Source organism: Balaenoptera musculus, chromosome 8, assembly GCF_009873245.2.
Source record: "Balaenoptera musculus isolate JJ_BM4_2016_0621 chromosome 8, mBalMus1.pri.v3, whole genome shotgun sequence".
In the NCBI taxonomy this organism is placed as follows: Eukaryota; Metazoa; Chordata; class Mammalia; order Artiodactyla; family Balaenopteridae; genus Balaenoptera; species Balaenoptera musculus.
This window is the reverse complement of record NC_045792.1, coordinates 23004193-23021600: the sequence shown is the minus strand read 5'-3', so window position 1 is coordinate 23021600 and position 17408 is coordinate 23004193. Positions and strand designations below refer to the sequence as shown.

The following is a 17408-nucleotide window of genomic DNA, read 5'->3' as shown; positions in this document are numbered from 1 at the left end:
GAAAACGCCGGGTGAACCGGAAGTCGGGGTTGGCTCGGCCCCGCCGCACATGCGCACACAGCTCGTCGGAAGGTCCCGAGCCCGACGCAGGCAATGGCGGAGCTTGGTGAGGCGGATGAAGCGGAGTTGCAGCGCCTGGTGGCGGCCGAACAGCAGAAGGCGCAGTTCACTGCACAGGTGCGGGGACAGGGACCAGTGTGAAGAGAAAAGAGGGTGAAGTACAGGTGCCGGGCACCCGCGGAGCTCTGAATGGAGGCGGCGCGGCGCGGCCGCCCTATGCTCCGTGCCTGCTGCGCACGGTTCTGCTCGCAAAAGAAACGAGTCAATCCTGCCGCTGGTGACCTGTAGTGCCCAGGTACCCTCTAAGCAAGCCTATAGTGGGGGGAAAGAGAAGGTGTAAAGCGAAGAAAGGCTCGGGCGACACAAAGGCACGGGAGCCTAGCTTGGCGGTGAGCTCTCTGGGCTGGCATTCGGAAGATCCTTGTTCTAAGCTTGCCTCTGCCCCTTACAGGTCACGTGCCCCTAGACAAAACGCCCGTCCACTGTAAGTCTTGGTTTCGCAGTCGCCCGCTGCCTCACTGGATATCGAGGATCATATGCAATAATGTATTGGAAAACGATAGAGCAGTAGAGCATTATTGGATCAAGGTGGGCCCTGAAGTCGTCGGTCTAGACTGTTAGTTTAGAACAAGAGTTTTGGAGCATGGTTCCAACCGCGGCGTTGCCCCTTACTAGCTGCATGACTAATCCTAAACCTACTTACTTAACCGTGCCTCTTAAACGGAGGTGACAGTCATCTTTTAGGACCGCAGAAAGGATTGACTGCTTAGTACCCAGCCTCCCAAAATAGTTAAGCCCTTGGTAAATGGTTATTCCCCCGTGTTGGGAGGAGGGGCGGTGGTGGGAAGGGGAGAGTTCGCTGAATATAAGTAGCAAGAACCCTGATTAGAAATCATTGGGTTTCTAACCCAAACCTGAACATTATGAAAGTGCACACATTTTCTGTGCTTGTGTGTTCATTTTTCTGTAGATTGGGCCCGTAACCTTCATTGGATTCTCAGATATGTCCATGACCCCAGAAAGGTTAAGAACTACTTAAGAATAGGTTTAGAATGAGATGAGTGCAGTGGTTTGGGGGAATTAATTGGTACCATAGCCTCCCAGCTTACACTGGTGCTAGTTTGGAAATATAAAAGAAGGTATTAATCCTGCCTGAGATTTTCTGATTAAGGAAGTGACACAATTAGAAAACAATAGGCAGTGCTCTCAAGGAGGTAATAATTTAAACTGTGGAAAAATCTTTAGGAGTATTGAGAGTCAAGTTGAGTATGCTGTGTGTGGACCTCATTGAAACAGATGGGTTGGGTGTTAAATAACGGAGTGCCTTCAGTGGCTAACAGAGAAACTGATGCATTAGGGTGACTTGATGGAAAGTACATATTTTTTAATACTAAGAAAAACAGAAAAGGAGAGAATAAAAGGATTGTTTCAACGTAGGGATGAGGAGTTGGGCCATATTGGTGACAAATTAGAAGAGAGAAAAGAGAGTCAAAGAATAGTTTAGTCAGGTGACAGAAAATGAGAAAAATGGGAAGGAAATAAGAAAATTCATAGAGTTAGGCCTGTCTGCAGACCCCAAGTGGTTACTATTTTTCTTTCTTCTTAGGTGCATCACTTCATGGAGTTATGTTGGGATAAATGTGTGGAGAAGCCAGGGAATCGCCTAGACTCTCGCACTGAAAACTGTCTCTCTAGCTGTGTGGACCGCTTCATTGACACTACTCTTGCTATCACCAGTCGGTTTGCCCAGATTGTACAGAAAGGAGGGCAGTAGGCCATCCCATGGGAGAATGACTGAAGAAGCAAAGGACTTATTATTAAGCAGGTTGAAGGGCCAGCAGGGGAAGGTTGTCAACCCATTGTCAGGTTAACTTCAGGCTATTACCAAGCCTGTTGATGCTAAAAAGTAAGAGATCAAATGTTCAAAAAGTGAAATTTATTTATTGGGAATTCAGAAATTCCATCTTGTATCACAATAATTATTCAATAAATGTGAATTCTCCAACTCTTCTTTTTTTTTTAAATCCCATTTTAGGGTTTAATATATAGATCTCTGATTGGCAGGAACATTAGAAACAAATATGTTCCAAGGCCAATAGTGCAAATGAGAGATCTTAGGTTTTGAAGAGCCACCCTAAGCCATATTTAAGGGGGCTGGAAGAACCATCAAAGCCTTACCCTAAGGCATAGAAGAGAATTTGGGGTTGAGAAAGGTGAAGAACAGAAAACAGCTTTATTGCTTATATAGGACCAAGAAAAGGTAAACATGGCAAAAAAACAGAACAGGCAAAATGTGTATTCATTGGGAAGAGGCCTGCTAGTATGAGAAGAAGGGAACGTCAAGACCCAAACAGAACCAACTTCCTGGAGAAGCCTTGTTCCAATGGCCCATCTTCCTGAGTCTGTGCTTAGAATCAGTACTTTTATAGCACAGAAACAATGCTAAAAAAAAAAAATCCATGTAGAAAACTCCTTCCCACGAAGATTTCACTTGCTCCAAGAACAAAACAATTGCTTTAGGTTAAGAGGTAGTAATTATATAGACTATTCCTCCCTGCTTGGGCCCCTAATAATCCCAAAGGTAAAAATATACACCATGGGACATCAACAATCGAGTACCAAAGCATTAATATTTCAAATAAATATCCCAAAAAGTAGCACCTGCTTATAATCAAGGGATAGGGAACCTCTGGCCAACCATGTATTTTATGACTAAGCATTTTATTAGAAATCTGTTCTGTAAAGAGAACAAATTTAATAGTTAAGAACTACAAAATATTACCACCTCATGGAATGTTGTCATAGTCTATTGCTGGTGTCGTACAGTCATGCTACCATGAAGTATTTCTGTATTACACATAGGGAAAGTAAGGCCAGGGAGGTTGACTTACCTGCTCCGGACCTCATAACCAATGAATGGCAGACCAAGACCAAAAGTCTGCGCCTTCAAGCTTTACTTCACCCATGAAGTGACGACCAAGAAAAAACAATGTCACTTGATCTGCCTTAATGAAAAAAATTCACATGTTCTGCCAGCCTTCTTCCAGTGATATTTTGGTTTCTTAAGAATTAACATAGTAGGGATCACAGTATATATAGCAAAGGGAAATAACAAGGTCTCTGCTTAGTGCTTTAATCCAAAGGCAGACTAGGAAGAAATGGATATGTCCCTGAGAAGCCTATTTCATTTTGGAACTGATTCAACCTAGTTTCAGGAAAAATCTAAAGTTCATTAACAGATTAAGAAATGAACAAGGAAGACAACACTTAAATAGCTGTTGCTGCCCTGAATCCTGTTCAGAGCACCATTAGCACAACTAATGCCTGATTCTTCCTCATTTGGTTGAGGACTTACCCAAGAGAAGTGAAGAAATAATTCTGAACACAAGTGCATTTAGGCAATAAACAATGGAACTAGAAAACCTTTTACTATCCAATTACCATGTTTAGGGGTATACTGAGGGTAGCCACAGACCCTGCCCAACAGGGAAATTTGTCAAAAACTCCTAGTCTTTTTCAATAACAGCTGTCTATGGATGTTACCATGAATGGAAAATGTTTGTTCTTATGCTCCTTTCCTCATCAAGTAAACTGGACCACACCTGTGGGGTCAAAATACAGAAAGATGAAAGCACCAAGGCTAAAGACAAAAAAAGTCAAGTTGTGGCACCTACTATGTAAACAGACAAGAGCAACACGATGTTCCCTTATCATACCATTGTATACAGCACTATTTCCAATCCATCTCTTGACCCCAGCCCTTGCTTTCCCCAAATTCAACATTCCAATTGGTATACCCAGGTCATTACTGGATTCAGCTTTCTGGGTCCTTTAATTTGCTGCATATGCACTCTACGCTAAATGTGATTAATCACAAAAAATAATCTCTTCAAGAAACCTTCATAACAAAATAACTGATTCCCTATTAACAATAAGAGGATCAAGTTTAACAGGCCAAAATAGAAGACAAGAAGTCTGTCAGAATGTATATAGATGGCACAGGACAGCTCTGACCTCAGGCCCCCTGTGCTGAGCAATAGAGTCACTGGCAAATCCCCAAGGTGTAAGAGCTGTAAATATCCAGAGTCATGCAGGAAACATGTTTCTTTCTCATTTAGTCATCCTCTGAACTCTCGGCAGACCTTTCATCTGTGGCCACTTTCCAATTTGTGCGTTTGTTTGTCCTCTCCTGTATTTCATTGTTAACTACAGGGATGTGGGCTTTTTTCTCTCTCTTTTTCCTTTTGGTTTTCTTAGTGTCTCTTTCCTCACCTTCCTCAGAACTGCTGGATGCAGAATCATCTGACTGGGAAGTGTCACACTCTGCCTCTAAGAATAAAGCAGATTTCTTGAGAGATTTTTTCCTGGATTTTTTCTTGCGCTTATGTGGTTGTTTCCTTTTCCTGGTACTAGAAGCCCCAGTTTCTTCTGAGAACTCACTTGAGGAATCTGCTGTTATATCTGTGGCTTCCTTTTTGCTTTTCTTCTGTTTTTTGTGTGACTTTTTTTTCTGCTTTTTTTTGTGGGATTTCTTTGACTTCTTGTGTTTGTGAGATTCATGGGTAGATGATTTTACCTGGAGAGATGTTTTCTTCCCATTGGTAATATCTTGCTGATCACTACTAATAAAAAAGAAAAACTGCTTTACTATAGAAAATAAGTGTATTTATATAATTTTTATATTCTGCTTTCTAGATGGGAAGTTGGGGTTAACATCTGAATTTTAAATCAAAACTGATATAATGTTACTATGAGACATTATCAGAGTTTTTGTTTCCTCATCTTTAAAATGAAGATAAAAATTCTAATCTGCCATACTGAGTTACTGTATGGAACACTATATATAAAAACCTACATGCTATAGATATGCCAAATATCAGGGAAAGGCAAAATACCAATCATCTCCCAACTAAATCTCCTATTATTTCTCTGGTTACATTTTTAATGGCAAATGTTGTATACTTTATAAAAATTACTAACTCGGGACTTCCCTGGTGGTCCAGTGGGTAAGACTCCAAGCTCCCAATGCAGAGGGCCCAGGTTCAATCCCTGGTCAGGGAACTGGATCCCACATGCATGCTGCAACTAAGAAGTCCGCATGCCGCAACTAAGAAGTCCACAAGCTGCAACTAAGAGTCTGCTTGCTGCAACTAAACATGCCACAATGAAGATCCCACCTGCCTCAACTAAGACCCAGTGCAGCCAAAATAAATAAATAAATACTAAAGTGAGTTTGTAAATCATTTATACATATACATATATCCACTCTTTAAAAAAAAAAATTAAGAACTCAATTTATAATTCAGACTGTGTACTAATCTTACTTTCTAACTTTTTTTCAGTAAGCGTACTTGCCTTACCTGTCTGTTTCAAATTCTTCAGGGTATAACTCTTTATATCCACTGTGACCCCATCTGTAAAATAACATTTTATTACATGTATTGTTAAAGCAATGCATACATTTCTTAAAAATTAAAGACAAATTAGACTTAGGAGTGTACACATACACAGACACACAGAACAAAGAAAAAAGAGATATGGTAGAGCCAACACCACATTTACAGCTCGGTAACTTGGTTACATTTTCTGTACTGAACACTCATTTCAGACACATAGGATTCCTTTGTCCATTTGTAAGAAAACTTGCCATTTTCTTCCTTAAGAAACACTAACGAACTTTTATATTCTGCTCTTCAGCTGTGAAGTACTTCTCCAAAAACACTTCATAACAATGCTGTCTACCTTGGGACAACTTTTTTTAAGTAACAACTTTATTGAGATATAATTCACATACCATAAAATTCACCCTTTTAAAGTGTACAGTTCAGTGGCTTTTAGTATTTTCAGAGTTGTGCAACCATCACCACTAATTTCAGAACATTTTCATCACCCCCAAAAGAATCCATTAGCAGTCGCTCCATTCCTCCATCTCCCGTAGCCCATGGCAACCACTAATCTACTTTCTATCTCTATAGAATCATATCATGAGTGGCCTTTTGTGTCTGCTTTTCTCACCTAGCATAATGTTTTCAAGGTTCATACATGTTGTAGCATGTATCAGTACTTTATTTTTACTGCCAAATAACATTCCATTACCATCCCATATACCACATTTTTTTTATCCATTCATTAGTTGATAGACATTTAGGTTTCCACTTTTTTGGCCATTATGAATAAATATGCTGTGAACATTTCTGTATAAGCTTTTGCAGAGATAATTAATTTTTAAAAGTACACATTCTCAGGCCAAATACCATTAATAGTCACAGGAATTTAGTCACAAACCTGTCTGGCATGTTAGCTTCATAATCATGTAACTTCTTGTTCCAGGATTTAGCCTTAAGAAAATCATCATCCAGTGCCCCAGAAATTTCATTCTTTGGCCTCCAATAGTCTCTTTGACTTTCTTCATCAAAACCATCACTACGCATCCGGCTATAAGAGAAAACAGAAGAACTTTTAGATAGAGAAGCAATCTGTGAGGTTACTTTATGGAATATTATGCACAAAACTCACTGAACAAGCTAAGGGGAGACCAAAACAACCTGATACTTAATGTTAAAAAAATTTTTTGTTAACATGATCTGTTCCTCTCTATTAATTTGTACAGTTAGGTGTTCAATGAAAATATGATCATCACTACCCGTCCTATTGCAGAGTATAGACGAAATGACTTTTCGACTGTGGCATGCTGTACCTCACTCACTGATCCTCAAAGAAAGAAGCAGAGCATAATCACAGCTGGGGACATTTCAAACTGCCCTAGAGATTCTGAAATACACTCCCTTCCCTGAACACCAGCAACCTGCTGTAGTTAAGTCAGAGTAACAGTGGGAGCAAGGTGTAACCCATGAGTAAATTGGGGTGGATAAACAGTTGAGAACCACCGACCTAGCCTGTACTTACAATATCCACTAACCAGTCACTAAGCCAGTTAATTGGTTATCAAAAACATTTGAGGACCTCCTATGTGCCTGCCAGGCACTGTTCTAGCTGCTGGGACTATAATGGCAATTGAGACAATCAGAAACCTGCCCCTCAAGAGATTATGTTTTAAAGACTTATTCATTATGACAGGCATTAATAGTCCACTCCAAAAGAACAATATTTTGTTCCTGGAAATGCTGCTTGTAACTGAATAACCAATACAAAACAAATCATCATCTGCACTAAGTACTTCCAAATTCTCAAAGAATCATCTTCAGAGAGAAAACAGACTGACAAGGTATTTATTTTTATGTTGAGACTCTGCCTTCTTTACCATGGATACCCTGAATACTTTCTTGTCAAAAGCCATTACACACAGCCAATCACACTCCAAAGTCCACACACTGCGCAGGCACACTCTCCTTAAATATCTCACTCTTAACTATTTCCCTGTGTGGCTTTAGAAATCAGCATTATTACTTTATAATCATTTTTCATACACACAGATCTATACTAAAAGGCATATGAGACCCAGGAGATGTTCCCAATACTCAGACATTCCTATACCTCCATAGGTAAGACAACTAAGCCTGCATAATCCTTCATATCCACACTCAAATTATTAAGAAGGTAATGTGAAAGGTTGTGTGACTAAGATAGTAAGTAGATGGGGCAAAGAAAAGGCTGAGAGAGAATGAAAGACTAATAGGGGAAAGGTGTGAATGATCAGCTAAGTGACCATAAGATACCTATAGAAAATCTTAAGTTAAAAGCCATCAGGTAAGGTCAGAATCCACAGAATCCTTAACGTTTACAATTGTTCAAGGCAGAATTTTTAAGTTCTCCATTACAAATAAGTGCAAAGAGTGGGGCCATATGCATCATAGCCATTACCTTTATGATTGGGTCTAGATTTATTGAAGAGGAAAGGCTTAAGGACTCACAGAACTGAATTCATCTATCTTTAGCATGCCATAATGTTTTTAAACAAAAGTTGATGATTCTGAATAAGATGAGAATTATTTTGGTTCTCAGAGTTGCAACTTCACCTTGAACTGCTGGGTAACATTTTCCTTTTCGTCCCCCGGTACGCATCTTCCATCTGTTTCTCCAGCTCTCTTATTTTCCACATATCTGATTCCTCCTGAATCTGGATTTTTTTTTAAAAGGAAAGAAATAAAAATGTTACTAAAAATAACACATTACATCACCAAAAAGTAACTGAAAATACGGTCTGCACTAATTATTGGATTACAAACTGAGTTTTGATCAGGAACCTAGGAAACAAATTCTGGTTTCTCTAGAGTGATTAAACAATCCAACCTAGTAAATCTCAAATATGTAGAATTCTGCAGCAACAAAAGAGCTTTTTAACCCCTGCATAGACACACTTATCACCTTATTAACTAAGCAATTATGCTGCAATTAGCAAATGATAATCCCTTATGTTTCTAAAATGCTTTATGATTTTAACTATATCATCTCTCTATTGAACTTTAAGCAATCTTATGAGGAAAGCAAAGCAGGTACCATTATTATATTTTACTGAGAAGAAACAAAAGCTCAGAGATTTTTACCAAAGTCAAAAAGCTAGTAAAGACAGGTCTTGAAACTTTCTAGGCTAAGTCTCTTTTCACAACATAATAATTTTTGTTAAAAACAAAGCAAAACAAAACAAACAGCATGGGAACTGTTAGAGAATTTCCTGAAAGGCAGAGTATAGCTGCACAAAGAACAATAATAAATTTTATTTCTAAGTCCTCCTGTAATATTTTGTTAAAGTTGTCCTAGATTTATCTTTTTTAGCCACTGCTTTCAAATCTAAGCTCACCATCCAACTGGGGTGGTTTAATGCAATTGCAGAGGCTGCTTAGGTAACAGTTATACCCTCACTCACAATGAGAATATCAGGTGATATGACAGTAATAACATTAGTGATCAAACTAGTGGTACAGTTCACCAAAGAAAACCAAACAAGGGTGCTTGACCCTTGTTTCATTATATGTGCTCTCATAGGTGACCTCATCTACTCTCGTGACCTCTATCATTTCCTGTATCAGTAATCCCCAAATCTTTATATCCAGCCTCAACTTTTCTCCAAGTCTGAATTGCGAACTATTTAGACATCCTATAAGCATTTCACCATCAAGATGTTCAAAACCAAACTAATTACCTTTCCCATCACACTTGTCTCTTTTCTTTAGTTCCCTAACTCAATTAATGGCATCATCATCATTCACCCAGTCACACAAGATGGTTATATTTGATTCCATAATTATCACTATTATCCAATCAATCATCAAGTTCTTTGAACTCTATTGCCTAAATTCCTCATCTCTATCCCTACTGTCAGTTTTCACGCGAACCACTCATCATCTCTCACCTGGAACATTGCAAGTGCCTCCGAACTGGTCCCTCTGCTGTTTCAATCCATCTGATCTATCCCCTACCCAGCTAACAAGTCATCTTTCTAAAATACAAATACAATCATGTCAAACCCTGCTTAAAAATATTTGATGGTTTCTTTACTGCCTACAGGAAAAAGTCTAATCTCCAAGCATCACAATCCAACTCAATTTACCACTTGGGCCTCGTCCTCTGCCACTACCTCCCACATTCTCTACTTTCTGGATGCATACAATTTCTTGCCTCAAATGCTTCATGTTCCTTGCCATACACTAGTACATAAAGTTCCCTCTGTCCTGAATGATCTTTTACACCTGGTAAACTTGATCCTGTTCATCAAGAACTAGTTCAAATATCAGTAGTTCAAATAACACCCATTATGTGAAGCCTTTCCTAATTCCCCAAGGCAGATTTCATTATTCCTTCCTCAGTGCATAAAAGGACTTTGTGTATGTCTCCATTATAATACTTATCAAACTATATTCTAATTATTTTATTTATCTCTGTCTCTCCTAACTGTATCAAAATAATTCCTAGCACACTGTATGCCCTCATTAAGCATGTGGAATAACTAAGCTGTACCTCTCACCTTATTGTGAGCATCTGTGTGCCGGATGACGTTCCTCAGGAGGACTTTCCCCAAGGGAACTCGGGACATTCTTCAATCTGAAATGAATCAATAAGTAACATTTAATAATAATTTATTTTATTACCTTATCTTTTATTACTATGTTATAATGAAGCATGAGATAAAGGAAAGATCACTGAACCAGAAGTCAGAGGTCCTGAGGATTAGTTTTTCCTTCACCATTAAAAGGGGAAAACACCTGACCACACTACTGTGAGGATGAAAGGAGATAATGTTCATTAGAGTTCTTTGAAACTGCACCAAATTAAGTGCTTTCAAGAGACCCATTTTATTTAATCCTCAAAATAACTATGTTTTATGAGGCAAGTATCTTCATTCCTATTTTGTAGATGAAATTCCATTAAAGCCATAACTTGCCCCAGGCCACATAGTCCAAGGCAAACAAGGTTCAGACTAGAAATCAACTCCCGAATCCCAAAATTAGTTTGCAATTAAACACCTAGATTTGAGAGTGTCAGGACCACAAATGTCAATAGTAACAAAAACTGACGCCTAAAAACATTAAATGCAGAGGTGCCCTAAATTTCTTCATTCAAGAGAATTTTATGTTCTATTTTGTACAGAAGGCTCCAAAAAAATAGATGACAGGGATATTCAAGTGTGTAGCCAGCAGGGGCTTTGTGCACCACCCCAACGCTCACTCACCCCTCGATCCTGAGGAAATCAGGCATCTTGTTAGTGTGAGACGAAGAACCACTCCATTACAAGATCTCCTCCGACCCAGAAGCCAAGCAAAGGCAGCTCTGCAGCTTCACCCGAGTCCTTCGTGAAAACGCAGCCTTCCCACCGGTTATTCCGCCCTCACCCGTGGCCCAGGCCACGGACGCCTTTCCCCCAGCCCAGGCCGACAGGCAAATACCTCTCCGGACTCAGGCCGGAGGCTGCTCCGGCGCGGAATCCGGACGGCCTGGTTGGCTGGGGCATTCCCCGCTCACGCTCCTCTGGGATGGACCGGGGGGTTGGGTTTCGCTCCCCAAAAAGGACGGGGACACTTTGGACGGGTACGACCCTCGACTGGGCCCCAAGATGTATCTAGAGTGGCTGAAGGGGGGGTTGAGGCTTCCAAGTGGAAGACAGAAAAAATACCCCCATCTTCGTCACCGGGACCCCTGCCCCCCAGCGGCCACGGAGCTCCCGGTAACCTTCCCTCCAAACGCCCTCCCCACACAAACACACACAAACACACCCATACCGTGCGCCGCAGCCTCGCGTGGCGGGGGTGGGGGAGGAAGCGGTCTGGGAGAAGAGGGTGCCAACTTCCCTTCCAGGCCGGAAGTCGTGCTCTTGAGAAATTCTTCCCACCAACAGGAGTCCCAGAGACTCCCACAAGAGGGTTTCCAGGACACTCTAGAAGTCGACAGGTGTAGAAAGGGAGGCGGGCGCCTTCCTGGAAAAGAAGTGGGTCGGGCTCAGCCGAAAAGCAAGCCCAGCACCAGAAGAAGATTCCGGAACTGGATGTAAAAAGACCTTTCTTCCTGGAGCTTTCCGGACTCAATTAGATGTTGTACCAGTCTGGTTACCCTGGTAACAGGCGTCGCGGTTTGTCAAGAAACCGAGAGAAGAGGTGGGTTCGCCGACCTCCGGAAAGATGATTAAATTTCTCATTTGGCCAACCCTAATGTAGTATTTGGAGAACCCAAACCTTCTCTTTTCCTCAGTCTGTGGATGCTGTGGGACACTTCTTCATTGAGGGAGGGCGGTTATTCAAGTGGTAGAATATTATTATTCTCATAGAATGCTTACCAAGTGTTCCAGCCTCTCTCTATTACCTTACGTAATCCTCACGATAACCCTATGAGATAGGTATTATCGTCTTCATTTCGAGGAGAATAAACTGAGGCACATATGTAAATTAATTTCTCAAGATCACACAGCTAGTAAGTGATAGAGCTAAGACTGGAATCTAGGCATTCTGGCTGCAGAGTCCATGCTTTTAACTCCTAAACTATGCTGAGGATTGAGGAAGTCTCATGTGGCCCTCGACCCACACAAAATCAGGAACTGGATAGGCCCCAGTCAGCCAATACCCGGGTGTTGGAACAAGAAAATCCCAGGAAATACAGACTTTAAATGACTGTTCTGTCCTCTCAGGGCTTGTGAGGATCTAGGCAGAGGTAAGGCCTTATTATCTGAGAGAACATCTTGAGAATGTAGGAAAAGGTATTAGATAATTAGAGAATAAGGAAAAGATAAAGTGGTGCTGATCCACAATCTTTTACACACAGGGGTTAAGGATAGCTGCTAACTTCAACAAAACAGTTCCTGAACTGTTCCTCCTCCCCCAAAAGAAGAAGTGAATCAATAGACTTTTTTCCTTCCTTAAGTCATGTCTTTCCACAGACTTAAGAGGCCTATTCATCTCGATCATGGAGTCATCCTCGAAGGGTCTGCTCACCCAAGTTACTCAATTCTGGAACCTCCTAGATGATCTGGCTGAAAGTAACCCTGAGAGCTATGAGAAGTTCATTCAACAGCAGCTGAAAGAGGGGAAACAGCTCTGTGCTGCCCCAGAACCACAGCTCTGTCTACAAACCAGGATCCTGGTATGTAGAGTTGGTGCCCAGGGAAAGGGAAGTCCTGAATGAAATGGTCCTGGAATAACCAGAGAATGGCTTACCCTTAGCTATTACTACTTTAACACAAGAACACTTGAGGGAAACTGCCACTCTGAGTGGAAAATTAAACGTAGTGTGGAAGATTGTGTTGAAGGAGTAAGAATGGGAATTTCATATTTGATACATTTTGGAGATCTCAAAATGAGCCATTTTTCTGCGAGGATGAAAATTAAAAGTAACGTAATTATTTAAAGGAGAATAATAGAGTTGGAGATTTTCCAAATAAAGAAAACTTATTTGATTGGGGAGGAAAGGAAGTGGTGAAATAGGGTCAAATTCACCTGGAATAGCTTAGATCAATTCCCCCACCCTCCTCCCACTTCCTGTGGGAGCAGCAACTGGATGCTTAATGAAAAGCCAGCAGCTTTAGGGAAATCAGGTAACTGTAATTTCTTACAGTTTTTCAAACGCAGTTTAAATCCATGGAATGACTTATTTGGAGCCTAAAGTTCTCACTCTTCAAATTCTGTGATGAGTTACCTTTAGGATATTATTTAAAAATTAAAAAACTAGGTTTTGAGATATGCAAAATTATTTGCTTTCTAGAAACCAAAAGAAAAAATACTTTTTATCAACCTATGTCAGTGGAAAAGGATCCCAGCTCCCCAGTCAGCCACTCATCCAGTACCTCTAAGTGTTGGCAGACCAGAAGATATGTCTGAGACATCAGGTACATAGAATGATGGGAGAGAAAGCACATTTTAAAATTTTTGGGGGAAATAAGCAAGAACCAGATTTTCCTTGGTAAAAGGCATTACATATTTTATTTGGTCATAATATACTTAATGACTGATAAGTATACCTTTATGAAAATTGAATACTGTTTACTTTTCTAATAATATGAGCTATTTTTAACCCATATAAAATGTCAAGAAATGCTCTAATTGGAATTTTGTGTATATAGCACCATTGTGATTGTCTCTGAAAATATAGGAATGGAATTTATACTTTTCCAGCTTTATCAGGATATGGCTTAATATATTACCTGATGATATCATTAGTGAAACAAATCATTTTCATTTCACACCCTCTGAATTACACACACAGATGTTTACACAGTCATTGATGTTGCCTACCATCCTGATGTTCTCCAGGCAGCAGAAAAAGACCAAGTGAAAAAAGATCAACTAATACGGATGGCCATGAAATGCATTGAGGAAAAACTCCAATTCACTCTCTCAAACTCTTACCATGTTACCAAATTTAGAATAAAAGGAAGTGTTCACAGAATGAAACAAAATCTGATGGGAAACCAAACTGATCCCGCAGATTTAAGAGAGAAAATGAGAAAGGGTAAGTTAATGAATGTAATGGAAAATTAAACTGATTTAAAATGTTTTTTTGCCTCTGGTGTACATTTTGCAGATTAGAAGTCTCAATTGCAAAAGATGAGAAATTTAAGATAGAAAAAAATAAATGTTAGATATTAGAAATATTGACATGTCCTAACATGGATGGACCTAGAGATTATCATACAAGGCGAAGTAAGTCAGAAGGAGAAAGACAAATACCATATGATATAACTTATATGTGTAATCTAAAATATAACACAAATGAACATATCTACGAAACAAAAACAGACTCATAGATATAAAGAACAGACTTGCAGTTGCCAAGGGGGAGGGGGGACAGGGAGAGATGGATTGGGAGTTTGGGATTAGCAGATGCAAACTATTATATATAGGATGGATAAACAACAAGGTCCTACTGTATGGCACAGTGAACTATATTCAATATCCTGTGATAAACCATAATGGAACAGAATATGAAAAATTATATATATGTATAACTGAGTCACTGCTGTACAGCAGAAATTAAACACGACATTGTAAATCAACTATACTTCAATAAAATTTTTTTTAAAAATTAGCATGTCCTTAAAGATGTTTAAATCCTGCAAACTTTTAAACCAGATTCTTTGGTTTAAGAGTCTTTTAAGATTTCCCAAACCGATTTAGCTGCAGCTTTATCTGCCATCTTGGCTAACGCTACATCTATTACAGTTCATCGCCTGATAGTACTTGATGTTGTTCATTGATTTTGTGATTTCATCTTTTTTTTTTTATAAAGAACTAACCCTTGAACAGATAAGAAGCAGTACTGTGAGCAATTCAGATCAGTTTCCTCAACTTTTACTGCCAAAAGACGAAGTTTCAAATAAAACAAGGTGTCTGATAGAAGAGATTTCTAGTACAGAGATTGAAGTGGAGATGAAGAGACCAGCCTATGAATTAAAAATTGTGGCAGATCAGAATGAGAGACCTCTGAAAATTGAATTAAAAGTTGAACTACCTGGTATTAATTCAGTATCTCTCTGTGACCTTAGTGTTTCTGAGGTAAGTTGAATAGATAATACTGTACATTTGTATCAGTCAATATTCACTATATTATGCTTTAGTAACAAACTCCATAATCTCAGTGGCTTACAATAATTTGCTCAGGTTACATGTCAGCTCAGCCTGCTTTGCTCCACGAGTGCTGCACATTTTAAGATACAGGGGAAGAAACAATTCCCAATTTAGGTAAGTCATTCTCATGGAAGAGGGAAAAATCGAAATGGCCAAACCATGCAAGAGATCCTAAAACTTCCTCTCAGATATGGAATATATTACTTTTACTCACACTGTACTGATCAGAGTAAGTCACAAGGCCAAGTCCTACATCAACAGGGCTGGGAATCACATTCTTCTCACAGGTAGTCACTGGAAGTTACATGGCAAGGACGTATAATCCTCTTGTAAAAGAAGAGTAACAATTCTACAGTCTACCACAGTCCACCCTCTTGGTCACAAATATTTGCTTCTTTCCCCAGAACGACACATCCAATCCCAGTATCAGGCTCCAAAGTCCAGGATTTTGCCATCATAATCTGTGTTAGACAAAGTTTGCCTGAACTGCAAAGACAAGTTATCTATTCCCGTAACCCCATGCACCATACAATGTGGAATGGGGAGAGGATTATCACAATTAACAGTCTCAATTCAGAAACTGGAAAAAATATGAAGCACACAGTAGTTGCTGATGCACAGCAATTCTGAAATCCTGGTAGGCAGATATTGCGAGGGTCCCTTTCCTGGAGGTACAGGATGTTCGTGCTTAGGTCCCTTGACAAGGTTCCTTGATTACCTAGCCTCCTAGTTCCATTGTTTTCCATGACTTTCAGCTCCATTCTTTGGGACGTTTTTCCTTTTTCATAATCTACCTTAGCCACATCTGAAAAGAGCATTGAAGAACATGCTGTCATTAGGTGCTGAGCAGCTTACTCAGCCTGTTTGCTGCCCATGGAATGTTGGGGTCGAAAGATTATTTTAAATTAGTTTTAGTCCAGACTGGTAGCACTTTCTTTCTTTGATTCCAGTCAGTGCTACACCTCTCAATTCTTTTTTAGACATGTTCATTTTTCAATAGCCTCTTTTGACTTAATTGCTGTCACCTGGGCCAAATGTAAGGCTTTAATGAGGTCCATCTTAATCCAGTTAGAGGTTTTAGCAAAGGGTATAAAGACTTATGATTTAGTATTTGCCTCTAGGCAGCTTTAATCAGCCTTTGTTGATAAAGAAATAATTTCTCAACTTTATTGTTTACTGGTTGAAAACAAAAATTAGTTCCATTTTTCATTCCTCAAGTCTTAGAATTTCTGGGCTCTGTATATTCCCTTTCAATTCTGTATTTTCCCTTGCAAACTGAGAAATTCTTTTCTAAGCTCATCTTTTTGTAGTTCCTTGTTAAATGTGGCCAATAGAACCAATGCGTGCAAATAACATTCTATTTTCCCACTTCTGTACCTAAAGCCACAAATTAACCAGGTACATTATGTCTTCCAAATTATTGTGAAAAGGGCTTTGTCACCATTAAGTTTCCTTGCTGTTTGCTGGTCAGCCCCAAAGTCAATGCCACATAATTTAGGATGGCAACACCCATCTTCTGGTACTTTATCAGTTAACTTTTGATGTACTGAGCAGCAATAACAACCTCAAAATCTCAGGGATTTACAACAGCAACTTTATTGCTTGTAAGTGGGATCCTCTTATGCGAAAGGAGTGAATAACTGGGAACAATAAACAATACAAATTTTAACCAGGAAATATTTTTCTCTTTTCATCTTTAAAAATTTCTCTTGGTTTATTATTCTTAGGATGACTTATTGATCGAGGTTTCTGAGTACAGATTACATCTGAATCTTCCAGAATCTGTGGATACTGAAATGACTACAGCAAAATTTATCAAAGAGAAAGCTACATTAATTGTCACAATGCCATTGGTGTAAGTTAAGAGCATCGTGTATTTGGAGTTTTTGGTTTTCAGTGATAAAGTCATGTGAATTAGAGGGCCTTCATTATGGATGAAGAGGTTTATCTTAAACACTAGTTTTATTTTCTAAGAGTTCCTTTTGATGGAATGAGATTTTCTCATCAGCCGTTTTCTTTTGTTTTGTTTTGCTTTAATTCTTTCTCCTTCTCAAGTTAACTTAGCATCAAGCAGAAACTACTGAAAACAGTACTGCCATGATATACTTATTTCAAAGATTTGTAATGGTGTTAAGTAACTTAAATATCATTTGGGAAAAGTCTGTTTGTCTCCAAGTATTCAGTAATACGTGAGAATTCTTGCTTTACCAGTTGAAAAACAATTTTTGTCTCTAGTAAATTTTTGCATCAGGAATAAATCCCACACTGTGAAAGAAGTTTTTTATTACCAAGATGTGCCTTAGCAGTGACAGTTTCCTCCAGCTATAAAGATGTAGGGCCAAT

The 17408-nt window shown here is 39.4% G+C and overlaps 3 protein-coding genes across 7 annotated transcripts; 2 read left to right on the top strand and 1 right to left on the bottom strand.

Moving 5' to 3' along the window:
* Window positions 1-32: 32 nt before the first annotated feature.
* Window positions 33-2068, top strand: TIMM8B (translocase of inner mitochondrial membrane 8 homolog B). The gene is made up of 2 exons (XM_036862514.1): window positions 33-177; window positions 1667-2068. Exons 1-2 carry the CDS (start codon window positions 94-96, stop codon window positions 1832-1834), a joined length of 252 nt encoding a protein of 83 aa, XP_036718409.1. The 5' UTR covers window positions 33-93; the 3' UTR covers window positions 1835-2068.
* Window positions 2069-3869: 1801 nt separating this feature from the next.
* Window positions 3870-11331, bottom strand: NKAPD1 (NKAP domain containing 1). 5 transcript variants are annotated; one of them, XM_036862511.1, is made up of 7 exons: window positions 11235-11288; window positions 9983-10059; window positions 9371-9457; window positions 8037-8137; window positions 6346-6495; window positions 5421-5474; window positions 3870-4682 (listed from the first exon to the last, which is right to left on the bottom strand). In XM_036862511.1, exons 3-7 carry the CDS (start codon window positions 9377-9379, stop codon window positions 4175-4177), a joined length of 822 nt encoding a protein of 273 aa, XP_036718406.1. In that variant the 5' UTR covers window positions 9380-9457; window positions 9983-10059; window positions 11235-11288; the 3' UTR covers window positions 3870-4174. The 5 variants fall into 5 exon arrangements, with proteins under 5 accessions (XP_036718406.1, XP_036718405.1, XP_036718403.1 ...); XM_036862510.1 differs by lacking the exon at window positions 11235-11288 and adding an exon at window positions 10688-10750; XM_036862508.1 differs by lacking the exon at window positions 9371-9457 and having other exon boundaries at window positions 11235-11331.
* A 149-nt stretch (window positions 11332-11480) lies between these two features.
* On the top strand, window positions 11481-17146 carry PIH1D2 (PIH1 domain containing 2). Its single transcript, XM_036862505.1, has 6 exons — window positions 11481-11606; window positions 12383-12585; window positions 13204-13327; window positions 13705-13950; window positions 14728-14993; window positions 16793-17146. Exons 2-6 carry the CDS (start codon window positions 12409-12411, stop codon window positions 16922-16924), a joined length of 945 nt encoding a protein of 314 aa, XP_036718400.1. The 5' UTR covers window positions 11481-11606; window positions 12383-12408; the 3' UTR covers window positions 16925-17146.
* Window positions 17147-17408: the final 262 nt, after the last annotated feature.